Raw genomic sequence first — 14,809 nt, 5'->3', positions numbered from 1 at the left:
TTACTAAAGCAGCATAGCAATGTGTCAGATTTAAGACCTCTATTGCTCTTGATTTCTTAACATACTTCTTTGATGAAAACATTTGCCCATCCCTACTGTTTATTTACAAAGTACGAGATTATTTAAAGCACAATTTTATTTTCTGAATTTTAAAAAAATATTCTTTTTGTTATTAATACCTTTAAAACTGACACAGTTTTGACACTATTGATTACAATATAGTAGAAATTTATGGATTGACTCCTCCTTTTCTTTTTAGGTGTAATTTATTTGAAAGATTTTGTAAATATGAATTATAATATATTGGTATCTCTACAGCATCAATACCAAATATTGGTGTCAATCCAGGCTGGGGGGATGAACAGGTCGAGAGCAGCCCTGGCACAGGTTGTGCAGAGAAGTTGTGGCTCCCTACCCCTGGAAATGTCCAAGGCCAGGTTGGATTGCTCTGAGCAACCTGGTCTAGTGGAAGGAGTCCCTGCTCACGGCAGGGGAGGTGGAACTGGGTGATCTTTAAGGTCCCTTCCAACCCAAGCCATTCTGTGACTCTACAGAAGTCCTGAATTGACTCGGTGCATTTACAGTGATTACTTTTCAATTAACTGCAGCAAATGTTTCTAATACAGCTGCCTGTTGAGAAAGATGGCCTCAGCACAGGAGGAGTATCATACTACATAGAATATGCCTATTAATCTGCAGCAGAAAAGTTGGTTCTTTTGTTGGGGGATTATAGTGCATTAATGATAAATCTGGTAGGAAGATTCAGTCTTAAAGCTTCTCATGGAAAATGAGAACAAAGAAAGATGGTATTTCAACAGCCATCTGTCAGTTGGCCTGTCAACAGTATTTTTATATAGGTGAAATTTCACACTGAGGAAGCCTTCCAATAGTATTTCTCACCAGGGCTGTGTTACAGTGGATGCATTTTGAAAATGTATGCAGTTAGAACAACTTCTTAAATCTCAGTTACTGTAACAATCACCTGTAATGGCACTTCCTAATTGATGTTGCTTTCTTAAACTTAGTGGTGGAAGGGTAATAACTTTACCCCAACATAATTTTGATGCTTATAGAGCAGAAAACCAAATTAAGACATGAAACCTTTGACAAGAAGTTTAACAATATTTAATTCCTTAATTCAAAATCATATGCATATACAGTGTGGGCCAAGCTAGGAGTAGTTAGAACCTGTGGAAAACTTTATTATAAGACAGCTATTAAAGCACCAGTGATGTATATAGTGATGCAATGATGCACTACTGAGCATGCAAAATACCTCAGAGCAAAAGATGTGAGTTCGTTGTTTTGTAAACCTGACAACAGCTTAAATGTCAGCATGAGGTTATTTTATTCCTAATTGCTTTTTAAAAAAAAATAAGGAAGCTAATCTGTGTGTATTATATTGTGATAGAGGGCTACAGACAACTTTGCTGCCACAGTGGCATTATGCATTTAGCATTATTCTCCAACCATCTGAAAAAGACAGGAAAATATATTAAATTCTGCATCTTTTTAATAATGAAATCTGTTCTTTCTTTTGCTGATGGGAGCCAATTCTATCAATGTCATTTAATAAGTCCAATAGCATTAACTATTTCTCTAAAAAAAAAAATCTTATCTTTTCATGACACTTAGAGAAATATTAAAGGTGTACATTAAGTAAATATTCTGTCCTGAATAATCCCAGTCCTGTGATATGAAAGTCTCCTGTGTTGGCATCTGAGCAGTGCATAGTGGAAATATCTAGTAAAACTTAGGAGACTGTAAACTCATGGAAAAGAGAAGCATGATTATTCTTAAGAGACTCTTCGAGGATCCCAAGTACACTGTGCAACAGTAACCTCATCACCATTTTAAATATTTAGAGTTGAGCTACTCATCTTATGTAATTATTATGACATCTGGGCATAGGAGTGTCCATAGATGATGTGCATTGCTTGTTCTGAGTTCCTACTACAGTCTTATTTTACCTTTGTACATCTCATCACTTAGCAATAAATTTTAGGTGTCAATCCTCATTCTCTTTCTACTCAAAAATGTTTCTTTTAACTTGTTGAAAAACAAAAGCAAACAAATAATCCTGTATCTTTCTCATATGTATTTTCATAATGACTTTGGACCGTTCTAAAATAAATATGGTTATACTTTAATTATAAAAGCAGTTTATGTAATCCTGATACATTTTTGTGATTTTAATTTTTTAATGTGTTGTCTTCTCTCCAGAACTAGCACACATAAATACTGCATCTATCCCATGATGACTGAACCAGCATTACATTGCAGGTTTCTTTTGGTTCTCTAATTCCTAAGTTCTTTAACTACTGCAGAGATGGATTTAAACAAGGAAAAATACAGAATACTTTAGATTAAGCACCATTTAATACAATCAAAAGAATTAACAATTAAGTCATCTGAGAAATTGCTCATGTTTAATTTTCAGAAATCAGGTTATTTTGCAGGAATGAATAAATGACGAGACCAATTCAAGTGGTACAAAGTATTTTGCTTGCTGAGATGGCAACACTTGATTTACACATATTTCTTTCTATCAAATATTACTAAAGAATTGGTACATAAACAAGTTCATGCAACTTGATCCCTTTACTAAGAAAAAGAAATGTACAGTTCTGTTAAATAAAGGCCAAATGCTATTATATACAGGCTGTTAACAGAAAGGCCTTGAGAGACATTCAGGTCTAATTTTAATACTTTGCAAATAAATACCAAATAATGCAACATTTACAAATAACACACCAACAGTATTTTCACGGTAATAATCTTAAAACCCAGAATTCAGTATTTCAATTAAGCAAATGAGTAGCAGCTCCTTCATAAATATTAAGGCATGTCACATAGCATCAAAATGGAACCGATGAGCCTCCTGTCGCTTCTCTCTGTCATCTGCTTTCTGAAAAATATTAATAAAAAAACACTTTGTGGAATCTAGAGCAATACTGCTACAGAAATGAGTTGTCAAATGTCAGAGAATGGTTGATTTTTTCCGAGTCATTCATTTGACAAAAGGCAAGAAAGCTTACTGAAAACCTCAATAATTAACTTTTAAATAATGTCAGCTTGAAATAGCAATAATCTATGCAAAATTGGTTTCTGCTGTTAATGCTCTGCTTTTGTAGTATTTATGACCCATTATTTTCTGTTATTTCTAATAATGCTTTTTTAAAAGGAATAAGTCAAACCTGAAAACTGTTTCCTACGATGCATTTACTTTGCATTACAAATATGAGAGGAAAGTACTCTGCATTAACTGTAAATGTCGTTTATGTTACTCTTCAGAAGAATCTCATTTAAAAAAACCCATTCTGTTAAAATACAAATTTAGACCAAGATGGCAGTTCAACCAACAATTAACAGCACCGGGTAGGCTAAAAACGTTCTGTGTTTTTGGTTTGTATTATGAAAATGTGAAGTAAGGTGCACTTCCCACACACTGACCTGCTGAAAGAGTAGTTTAGATGGTGCTTGGAAAAAATAAGTATATTTAAATTGTATCTACAATCCATGTAATGTGTAAAAACGTCCTCTCCTCCCACAAGTCTCCTCTTGTGTGCTAAAGCAGTAACAGAGGATGGAAGCACTTCTCTAAGGATTTCTGAACACAGTGTGAACTTTTCTAGAAAACAGTGTTTTTGTCATGACAGACAGTATGTGTAAATCCCAGCATGAGAGAATTTAGCAAAACAGATTGAAATGCTTTTTAGCTGCTTAGACCCATCTTTTTTTGATGAGTAAAACAAAGAAAAGCCTCTCCAGTGTGCTGTTGTGTGGGCACTCAGATTTGTATCTCAGTTGATAAATATACACCACAATTGTAAAAATTGGTGCACGTCTCCTGCCATGGAAGTTTGTCATCTGCTTTGGTTCAGGGCCAAATATTTCCTCATTACACAATGTTTATGTGTGATAGCAACTCCTTTGGATTAAGTATGGATTTTACTGCATTTTGTAGCAGCACCAGAGCTGTCAGTGAGGTTTAAGATGTATCAGTCTGGCTTTTTTGGCAGGGATTTTATCAATGTCACTAGAATTTTGAATGTCAAAAAAGGGGTGGGAAGGAGGGAGTGGCACACTCTTTCCTACATTGAAATGCTTGTCACATTCCACAGAATTTCACAGTCCCACTTAGAAAACAATTTTCACTCCATTTCTTGGATGCTTCCTGAAAAAATTACTGCTTCAAATTTGACAGTAACTGATACTCTGGTGGATCCATCAAAACCCTTCTCTGGCAGCACTGCCATCACTGTGCAATGCTCACATGACCAGCCTCGAGACCCCAAAGCACATTATAAAGAATGGAAACACAGCAAGATCGAGGTCCTTAGCGAATGGAACACACTGTAGTTGTGCTAACATGAATAATGGTGTCAATTCTTCCTCAATTACTCTTTCATTTGATGTATCAAAACTAAAAACTAGTAACTGAGATTTCAAAGCTCTTTTTTTTTCCTTTTAAATGGATCCACAATTTCTAAGGCATGACAGCAACACCTACCCTAAACCCTACAGTTATTTCCATGCTACAATACTTGGCTGGCAGACGAGTGTGTGAGAACTATTGCAGACAAAGGGCTCCTATTACTACCCATCTACAGGGGTCAAAGCACAGGGTTTATTTTAGCTGCTGAATAAAACACTGCAGCTCACAGACACACATCCTCTGGGGGATAGGAAAGATTTTAAGTGGCAGTACATATCCCCTTCCTTTCTTTGCTACAGGTACTCCAGAGATCTGCATGGGAAAATGGCATTAGCCAGGATGGTGTTTTTATGAGAGGATTACTGAGAGACAGTAAGCTAAGAACAAGCTTAGAAACAAGGAACTTTGGAGTTTAACTTTAAAAATGTCAGTGATGCAGCCTTAGTGAACATTCTTATGTGTTCAGTACCTCAGCAGTTCTTCTGAAAAGTGGGAAGGTAAAATCAATAGGAAAAGTATAGGAATTAAAACATGTTTATACAGTGGTCTGAAAATACACACAATTTATCCAAATATTGAACCTATTTTGAGCAAGACTGCAGAGTTGGAAATGAGTTTATAATATAATCAATACACCACTTCATACACATACATGTCATGGGGCTTAAAATGGCTCCAAAAGTACTCTGGGCGGAGTCCTTCTTTACACGGCAATGCTTGAATTACTGTATGAAAAACTGTTTTAAATGGTGCCATTAAATCTCCATTTCTCCAGATGGAATTATGCATAGTCAACCCTTCCCCAACTCAAAGTCCAAGTACCTTTTCTGCTACTCCTGTTGCTCAAGATATGCTGGAGACAGAATTAAACCCAGCCAGTGCCCAGCCCAACTCCCAGTTAGCAGAGCTTTCTTGGTACAGTAGGACATACTAATGACAGTCATCATAAATTTCATATTTCTTTGCTTTGTGTGTCTCATTTGCAGCTTTATTATTACTCGGGGATTGTATTTAAAGTTTTGAAGAGTGAAGACTGACAGACAAATACCATTTAAAGACAAAGCATGTGCAAAGCCCGCCTGAATGTTTAACAAGGTCATTTTATTTCCACAAGCACAAAATAACAAACAGTTCTACCATGTCAAAATGGGCAGTAATTTTATTTGACAGCTAGGATTATGGTTTGGGTATGTAGTAGCATTTATTGGCAGTCCTGCCAGTTGGATATGATTGTGAACTGAGCAGAGTTGAGAAAAATGGGAACGCATTTCTTTTGTGACATGAAAGGCCCCTTTCAAAATGCTTCTTCAAATCAATGGATTTCTATACACTGCATGTATAATTCAGACCCACAGAGCAAAGAACCAACGTGCCCATGATTGACTCCCTATGCATTCCTGAATGCTAATGTCAATGCAATCAGCAAAGATAGATACAGAAAAAAAGATGTTTTCCTTATTTTTAGATTAACAGCAGAACTCAAGATAAGTAAACTGAGTTTATGTTCCATTTTCTAAAACAGTTCTCCTTAAAACTGCGAAATGGAAAGCTTAGATATGAAACAGATTTAAGTTGGAAACAACAGCTTAATTGCAAAAGCTTGCCCATGTTGCTCTTCATTTCCCTTTTTAAGTGACTTAGAGCTTAAATAAAAACAATGCCAATTTTTAAATTTGCAGTGAATACTAAATTAATAAAGACTTTTTGGGAATCAATTCAACCCGTGTCAGAAATTATACCGTAGAAAAATAGTCAAAAGAATCCCCAATGTACAGGGCTGTAAAACATTAGGAAGTGTAAATAGTATAGGAAATATTCTAGTTAATTAAGCTTACCTTTTCTTGCCAGTGTAATATGCCAATTATTGCCAGGATGAAAACGCAGACACCAATTAAGGCTATAGCTGTGAGCAGTACAATGTTACTTGGGGTCAAATACAGCTTGGCACTCCAGCTATGCAAAGGAAAAAAATCCAAGGAAACATTAATACCCTTCATTAGGAAGCAGAAAACAGATTTAACTTACAAAGATGAGAAGAACCTGTTGGGGTAAGGCAGGTGACAACTTGGTCTACAGAAGTGAGCAACTCTACTTAGAGACTGAAGCTTAATGATGTTTACTTGGAAATATATGGCTTAATATAATTATTTTCCAGTAATACCATGTCTAAATGCAGTTTCTGCTTAACTTTTCACGAATGCCATGGATATCCTCAGGGAATGAGTTTTTTCTCATTAGGAGATTTATCTCCTGCCCCTGCCTGGGACAAAGTAAAATGCATAAGAGAAACTTCCACAAAAAAGCCTGGGGCTTGGGGACACGGAGAAGCAGAGGAAAATAAGCCAGTAAGATGTTTCCTCCACATGAGAAGCTGCTCTTGGACAGGCTCATGGGGCCAGTTCTCTCAGTTTGACGTTTACCCAGGGACAAATGCTGTTCTAGGCAATATAACCAGTGGATTATGGCAGCAGAATGCTGGAGAGCAACAAAATTAAATGTTGTAAGGGCTTCTGGAAGACATCTCTCAAACAGTGGGGGGCCCTGAGGGTCAGTGAACACCCTTTTTGTACTACAGCTTCCTGTCAGGGGACAGCCATCAGCAGCAGGCTCCGTGTTGTGGCAGCACTGAGGCCTCTCAGGAAATATCGTACCTATTAAAAAAAAATTAAGAGGTTTTTATTATGAAGTTTTATTTCTTCTGGGGATTCTATCCTCTGCTATTCTCCAGTGTCCATAAACTCCCTTTATAGGAAAGCAAAAACAGTTTAGGGATGACAGAAATTTTTCTGTGCAACTCCTACCTTAAAATACCTCCAGACTACAACTAAATTTTCATCTGGCAGATGTTATTTCTGTGGTTGTTAATTAGCAACTCAAGCAGCACATCACTTCTTAACTGTTATTTGTCCTATAGTAAAATTAACTGCTGAAACTGATGTCAGAATCATTTCTGCATGATAAATGCAACTGACCTCACTGGTAGATCAAGCGGCAAAAAGCAGCTGGAATATTTGGCTAATGTGTTCTCTAATAGCAGGGAGAGAAACACGCTCTCTTTCTGGGATAAACATTTCATTTGCAAAGTGAATTCTGTGTTCAAGCTCTCGTGTAACCAAGCCATTCACCTTTACCTAAGGAAGAACCTTCACACCTGCAGCAACAGCTACTGCATTCGAAGGGCTGAGCCAAAGCTCTCCTATGGACCCACACAGAACTTGCATAACTGATGCAAAAAATGCTTAAATCAACCACTCCCATGCTTTTTTTGTAATTTGTCAGTAAGAATATTGGTATATCCAGCAAATATTTACGGGTGTTGAGCTGGTAAAACATTTTACTTGTTTGCATGAGGTGGGAATAGATTTTGATTGTTTCCAGGCACCATGTGAGAGTCTGTGTAAATACCTGAGAAGGATCTTGCTCAGGGTCAGAGGCAGCTGCATCTCAGAACTGACCCCCTGCCCTTGTTCTCCAATTTACTTTTATACAAGTAACTGTTTTTAAACCTACATATAATGCCTAATTTAAAACATGTATTAATGTAATTTTGTGAAGTGCAAATCAAAATGATAGAGTTACCTTCGAGGAACGTTATGAGGATAGGGAATGACTATGAGCTGGGAGTTTGGTATGATAGCTGTCCATTCCTGTTTTCTTATGGACTGAAAAAAAAACACACTCTGTCAATTCCTAACAAAACAATATACTTAAAAGGAAAGAAATTCGCTGTTGAAACATACAAAAGGAGAAACAAACCCCCATTTTTAAAAAGGAATTTTAAGTATATGAGATTAATCCCTTAATTTTGTTTAAACTTTTTATTCTGAAAACTCCAAAGTGCTTTAAAAAAACCCACAAAAAGTTAAAAAGCAAATAACTATTTCTGACATGAAACACAGCATCTGCTTAAAAAGTACAAAGCAACAACATAATAAGGAAAGAAGAAAAGAATCGACTCTACAAAGGAGGCAGGCAAAGCAATTATCCAAATCAGAATTTGGCCAATTTGAGTACCTTACTTCTTAAAGTTGTACCATCAGATCTTTAAAGACTGGAAATGGTGAGGACCCCACTTTTATGTTTCATCTGAAGATTAGAGCATCACAGTAATCTCCACCTCCCATCACACTGATCATGATTTTATTACCAAAGCAGAAAGGATTCTGTGAGTTCCAGGCTGGCCAGACCAACTCCAGGAAAGCCTTACAGCTATTACAGTCCAGAATAATTGCACTGTCAGATCTAATACTCATTTGCCCTACAAACTACATACCTGAGCTAACACTTCAGAGACAGCTTCAGTCATCCACTGGTCTTTGGTCTTAGTGTTTGCTTCAGAGCTTACATACCCACCAAAACATTCTTCTGTGGGGCAAACTTTTCTGTGTTAAAACTTCTTTGATATTCTTACTTCAGAGAATTAAAATAAAGAGTATCCCTAGCAGTATTTCTATCCGAACTCTTTTAGGAAAGGTAACACCACAAACATTAGCTTGACAGTTTTAAATCTCAGCTCACCTTTTCTCCCAGGGGACGAGGAATGCCAACATACAAATGGTCCAGGAAGTTGGCACTGCGTCCCAAACCCAGCACGTTGTAGGGCAACTGCAGAGAGTAATGTGCTGACTGGCTGAGCTGTCCAGCTGAAATAAAACCAGAAGAGAAGACCAAGTAGGTATTTTGGGTGAAAAAAACCCCACCAAATCAACCTCCAAACTACCAACTTGCTAGACAAACACACATTGCACAGTCAGGAATACAAATGTTTAACAATATTTCACCAATCATCTGATTATTTCTTAAAGGCTCAATCTCACATTTGCAAATTATTTGTAGGCACTCACGAGGAGAACAGCTTAAATGCTTATTTCTAGAAAAGAGAATTCTTTTGAGCACCATTAATATATTAAAACAAATCTCTCTTATTTGTTACAAGGTGAGAAGAAATCAACTATCCACATTTATTTTGATATGATTAGTGCCAAGTCTTTTGCCCCACTGATTTACAAGATCAGACTTGACATATGAAGGCTCACTTTAATTCTTGTTGATCAGTAATTACTACTGAGTCACAAAATTAGCTATGTAAATTCTCATGAACAAATGTTCAAATAATAAATTGATTTAATGAAAACAGGATTACAGTTGTTGCAAGTTAATAATAATTAAAGGAGAAACTGGAGGGGAAAAAACAGATTCCAGGTTTCTTGAAAAGGTAGCAGGGAAAGAGACAAGTGTTGCAGATATCCACAAGTTCATTGACATCCCATTTCCAAAGTATTCAGTTATTCCATTGAAATAAAAAATCTTGTAATCTTTTAATTTCTGGTAAACAGATTCAGATGCTCTGTAGATTCTTTGCTCATTCTCTAGAAAGCCTCTTAGTGAGGGATCTGGTTACACAGCAGGTTACATCAGCACCTCATAAACCGCAAGGAATTCAGCCCGGATTAACAGAAATGAGTTCAAGGGATACTTGACAGCCACAAGTAGGTTTACGTGACCAAAAGGAAGTGTTTTTCACGTGGCTGTGATGTAGTCAGTATTTCTAGAACATCAGATATTTCTCTGCTTTGACCCCTGAGAGATTCTGCCTGAAACTAGAAATCATAAATTAAGCGACAAAACACAGCCAAATGTGAATTAAAGAACAGACATTCACATTTTGTAGTGGATTTACAGCCAACTCTTTTTTACCTCTCCACACTCTCATCCAAGGTTTGATTCTGGAAGTTGGCACTTTGCTCTAGTATTGAAGGATGATGATTTTGAATCCCTCTTCAATACAATGATTACTTCATGTTCTCTTTTCCTGAATCCCCTGCCCTTCACCAGCTCTTGAGGAAGCCACTTGCCATTTGCTGTCAGACATGTTTTGAAACAGGCCCGTTTAATCATGAGGTAAATATTCTGTATTATTGTAGCTTTAGAGCTATGATAATTTTATTTTAAAAAGGAAGATAAATGTCAACTAAATACAGAGCTCCAGATGAGATCTGAAAAATCAGCCTGATGCAGTTACGTCTTTATTAAGCTAAAATGCTATTAGCAAAAAAAACCAGTAAGGCTTCCTAAAGATTATACATATTTTAGATTTACTTTTCCCCTGTGTCAGCCATGTAATGAGCAAGCTGATGAGAAATATTAAATTGGATTTGTACTTTCAGTGCTGTTAGGAGGGCAAGGTGTACTGTGCACACTGTTAGGTAAATTTCCCAAAGATGTGGCACTGATGAACAGCTTTTCTCTTCAAGAACAGGGATTTTTTCAGTAAGTTGAGATAACAGGGTAGGATCTGAGTCCTGAGACTGTCCTTGCTTTGTCACTGCCTTCCCTGACATGATCTTGGCTAAATTGCTCAATCTCTAGGTGTCATTTTCCAAATCTAAAATGTGAATAATTCCCAAATCAGAGGAAACATAGTATCTGAAAGCTCTGGTAACCAACATAAAAGTGACAAGGAGTAAAGGTGGGTTTATTAAATTTGACTTAGTTATAAAAACAAATCAGGTATGTGTTACTTGATCATGCTGTAATAACGAATTTTAAAATTTGGTTCACTAATACTGAAGGATTTTCCCCAAAAGAACAATGTACTGCTGTAACATATAACACTGAAGAGCTTTTAGAGTTACTTTTGAGTGAAATATTTAGAATCATGAAAAGACTGCCACTAAGATCTTGCTTTTTTCTTTCACCATACAAATGAAATGAACGTCAACTAAATTAAAGGAAATAGAAGAAAATGTCATATACTGTGTGCAGTCAGCCTTAAAGAGGTTAGAGAGTCAGATACTGCAGCTGCAATTCTTAAAGCACTGAATAATTTCATGGCCCCTAACACTGGTTCTTATGCCTACGAAGATAAGGATAATGAAATCTTTATGCTTCAGGATGTAAATAGATCATTTGCAAAGGTCAGAAAGGAATGTTTTCCTCTACACAGCAGGCAGAAAATGTGCACATACCTATTTTTTTATTTGCCTTTAAAGTGGAAGGTAATAACCAAGCAGGATGATAGCACATAGAAGGTTCTAGTTTACATTAAAGCTGAGTAAGCACATGAGATCTCTGAGTTTACTTCTTGCTTTACTCCCCCTGTATCTATCAAAAATTCTGTTTGATGCTTACCAAAATATTCCACTCAGAATTGCAACCAAGTAATTAAGAATGACAACTGCTCATTTGAGAAACATAAAAGCCCTGAACCAAGTTGAAAAATAAAACAAGAAATTACAGAGAGTAGAGTCAATAGTTTATTGTCATATCTGAAGTTCTCAGTCATTGGTAATTAATTTACTTACACAAATATTTCAAATTTAATTTAAATAGCAATTTGCCCTGTTGTAAAACTATTGTGAACAGTTTTCTACTTGCTCAAAGAAAATTTGAAAATACTGTTGCATCTTCAAGGAGGAGGGTGGGATTTATTTCTTACACTAGAATTGTTCTTTAGGTTTTTGGAGGTCTGTGCAGGCAGATAGAAGAAGTGGCTGTTACTTCACAGTTTGTTTTGCTTCATAAGTAGAACTGTTACTATAAACAAGAATTGAAAATACTCCTCCTGACCATGCTTTTCTTTTCAACACTACTTTTAAGACTATTCAACACTCTGTCTTTTGCCCTATGCTTCTTGTTTCAAATCTGTTATTTCGAACATCCAGATATCATGGGCTTGTCAGTACAAGGCGGGGGGGGGGGTGTTTGTATTTTTGTTTTAAATCATAAATCACTAAGTTTGTTGCTTCAAAAAACCTTAGGAAGAATAAAACCCTCAACATTTTAGCACACAGTTTTCAGTGGTTTCAGCCTGTCAGAGATCAAATTCGTAAGAAAGAGCTAATATGATGTTGGGTAGCCAAACCTCAGAAGATTTTGCAGTTTTACATTCAGAAACCATTCTGGACATCTCTGAATCAATCTCTTTACTTCTGAAGTCTGGCATATAAAATTGGAAGCACTACGTGTCATTAACCTTTCCCAAGTCTTGTCTGAAAATCAGAGTGATGTGTCGTCTGTGACACACGCACTCCTTGTTCTTTTATACCGAATTAAGTCATTTTCCTTCTGTTCTCATTACCCTGATGTAAACTTGCTGAAAGCTCAAGGGTACCTGCTCTCCCCTGAGCTGAACTGTAACATCCTCAGCAGTTTATTTCAGGCAGCAGAAGCGCTTAAATGACGAATTTCACTTTCTGAAGGGGAGGTGAGCGTGTTTACATGTAGAAGCAAAGCCTTGTTTAAACAGCACTGATACTGGATTTATGAACAGCCTACCTGAACCTACAGAAATAGATGTACAATACTGATAGTGTTCAATCAGTTTAAATGAGCTTATTTTGTGAAATTAAATAGAGCAGAACATACAAGATCACTACACGGAACTGAAAGACTAATGGAAAATGATTTCAAGCTTGTGGTTTCCTGAAGCACCATTCTTCTAATTTTTTTATTATGATTTTCTTGACAAAATATCATTTGCATTTAAGTAGTCAATTAAAGCCATTCAGATTAATTCAAAATACAGTAATATTTAGGCTTTCAAAAGTTCCCCAAAATTCAATATATTAGCGCTGAAAAGCTAAATATATTTTCATACATAAAAATGTTATGTCATTATTTCTTCCAGTTGCTACATTTTTTTCTAATTTGCAAAATGATGCATTTATCAGAAACCTTAATACATTCACCAGAATAGTAACTGAAGGTATTTGTGAAATGTGAATCAACTTGTCAAAAAACCCGAAAAATCTAATGGAGTTAGAAAATGTAACAAGGAATTGCTTAGTTTTAGATATACATTATTTTTACATTTTGACAATGCAGGCATCTTTTCCGGTAAAAAAAAAAACAGTATCTGAGTTGTAGCCTTTAGTGTCATTCTGTACCATCACCTACCTTAATACTGAGATCAACACACAAATGACTGCTTTTACATAGATTAGATAAACATATACATCCTAGAAAAAGTAAAAATTATTCCAAAAAAATGCCGTGCAGAAGTTGCCTGGATTGCTGCACAGCTGGGAACAACATGCACTCAACAGCTGGCATGAGCCAAAGCCAGTTCAAGGTTTAAGTCCCATTTCCCGGTGAACGTGTGTCACTTCAGGTGCACAGCTGAAACACTACAGTGATATTTAATTTACAGCCATTCTCAGTACTGTGCTATGTTGCACAAAGTGTTTCCCCATCTTTTGAAGCTGGCAGCACTTTATTTTACTTGAAAATATGCCAAAACAACTTACAGCAAGAGAAAGGGAAAGTACAACTGATAGTAATTACGGATCCACAGAACATCCTTAAGAATTTACAAAGCAGCTTTCAGAAAAGAAACCAAAAACACCAAACAAAAGCCCAACAACTTCAAACTTGAAAGCTTTTTAGAAACTTGGAGAATTTGATTTCCTTGGCTTTGGTTGACAGCTTTACTTCAGTTCCCTTACTACTGCCTTTGGAGCTGCAGGTCACTGGCTGGAAAAAAAGCAGTGGGGAAACAGCTCTTCTTCTGCTTAAAATTATGCAGTGGTAACTGCAACTTTCTGGGGCTGAGGGTGTCTCCCTGTCCTCCTTAGGTGGTTGCCTCTTTTCCTTTGTCTACCCAATAGGAAATTCCAGATTAATGCAGTACACAACTTCACCTCAACCTTTTCTGCAATACCTTATTCTGCAGTCCTAGAAATGATATGGGAAAGGGAATTCAAAGTGCACCAATGACTTGCAGTGCTGCCAACACTTACTCTGCAAATCCAAACTCCAAACCTGATTCATTTATATGAGAATATGTATTTTCAAGACAGATAACTTTGCACCATAAAACCAAAAAAGTAAAACTAGTAAGTCTTTAAAACCCCTCAAATGATAAAATTATCATATTGCTGATATTACAATCACTTGCATGGGGACAAGTTGGGTCATTTGTAATGCCTAAATATCTGAGGTGAGGTAATATTTCATGCAACGTTACAAATTCAAATAGTTTTCTAAACAAAAGAAAGTTATATAGAAAAACATACTAGCAGGGTATTCTGACCTATAGCAACGAAAAAATCCCTCTTAATAGAATCCCGCTATTCAATTATTGAATTATTCCAGCTTGTTCCATGGATCCGCTCTTCTTTCTATATAGTGGAATTCCTCACAATGAACCCTACTACACTGAGCAAGTGTCAAATGGCCATTGAAAATAAGCTTGTTTTGCTTTTTTCTGGTACATATTGCAATGTTTATGTTTAAATTCGTGACTATAAAGGCTGCCAGACATTTGTGTTCACCTCACAATTCAATTTAGTTAGACAGCAGGAGAACTCAATGCAACAACAGGGAAGAGTAAGCAGATTTCAAAAAACCAGAAGGGCACGACTTCACAGC

The 14,809-nt window shown here is 36.5% G+C and overlaps 1 protein-coding gene across 1 annotated transcript in view; it reads right to left on the bottom strand.

Annotated features, from left to right (window-relative positions):
- Nucleotides 1–1,107: 1,107 nt before the first annotated feature.
- The window catches only part of ITFG1 (integrin alpha FG-GAP repeat containing 1), a 69,173-nt gene continuing 55,471 nt past the window's right edge, over nucleotides 1,108–14,809 (bottom strand). The window contains exons 15-18 of the mRNA XM_027902882.1: nucleotides 8,957–9,081; nucleotides 8,018–8,100; nucleotides 6,274–6,391; nucleotides 1,108–2,908 (exon numbers count right to left, since the gene is read on the bottom strand). Of these exons, the coding sequence (XP_027758683.1) occupies nucleotides 2,849–2,908; nucleotides 6,274–6,391; nucleotides 8,018–8,100; nucleotides 8,957–9,081 (386 nt within the window). The 3' untranslated portion in view covers nucleotides 1,108–2,848. The remainder of the gene's footprint in view (nucleotides 2,909–6,273; nucleotides 6,392–8,017; nucleotides 8,101–8,956; nucleotides 9,082–14,809) is intronic.

Source organism: Empidonax traillii, unplaced genomic scaffold (genome assembly GCF_003031625.1).
Source record: "Empidonax traillii isolate 1590-97213 ecotype Southwest subspecies unplaced genomic scaffold, ASM303162v1 scaffold23:size2178997, whole genome shotgun sequence".
Taxonomy (NCBI): domain Eukaryota; kingdom Metazoa; phylum Chordata; class Aves; order Passeriformes; family Tyrannidae; genus Empidonax; species Empidonax traillii.
The sequence above is the reverse complement of the archived record's forward strand: the minus strand, read 5'-3'. Positions and strand labels throughout refer to the sequence as shown.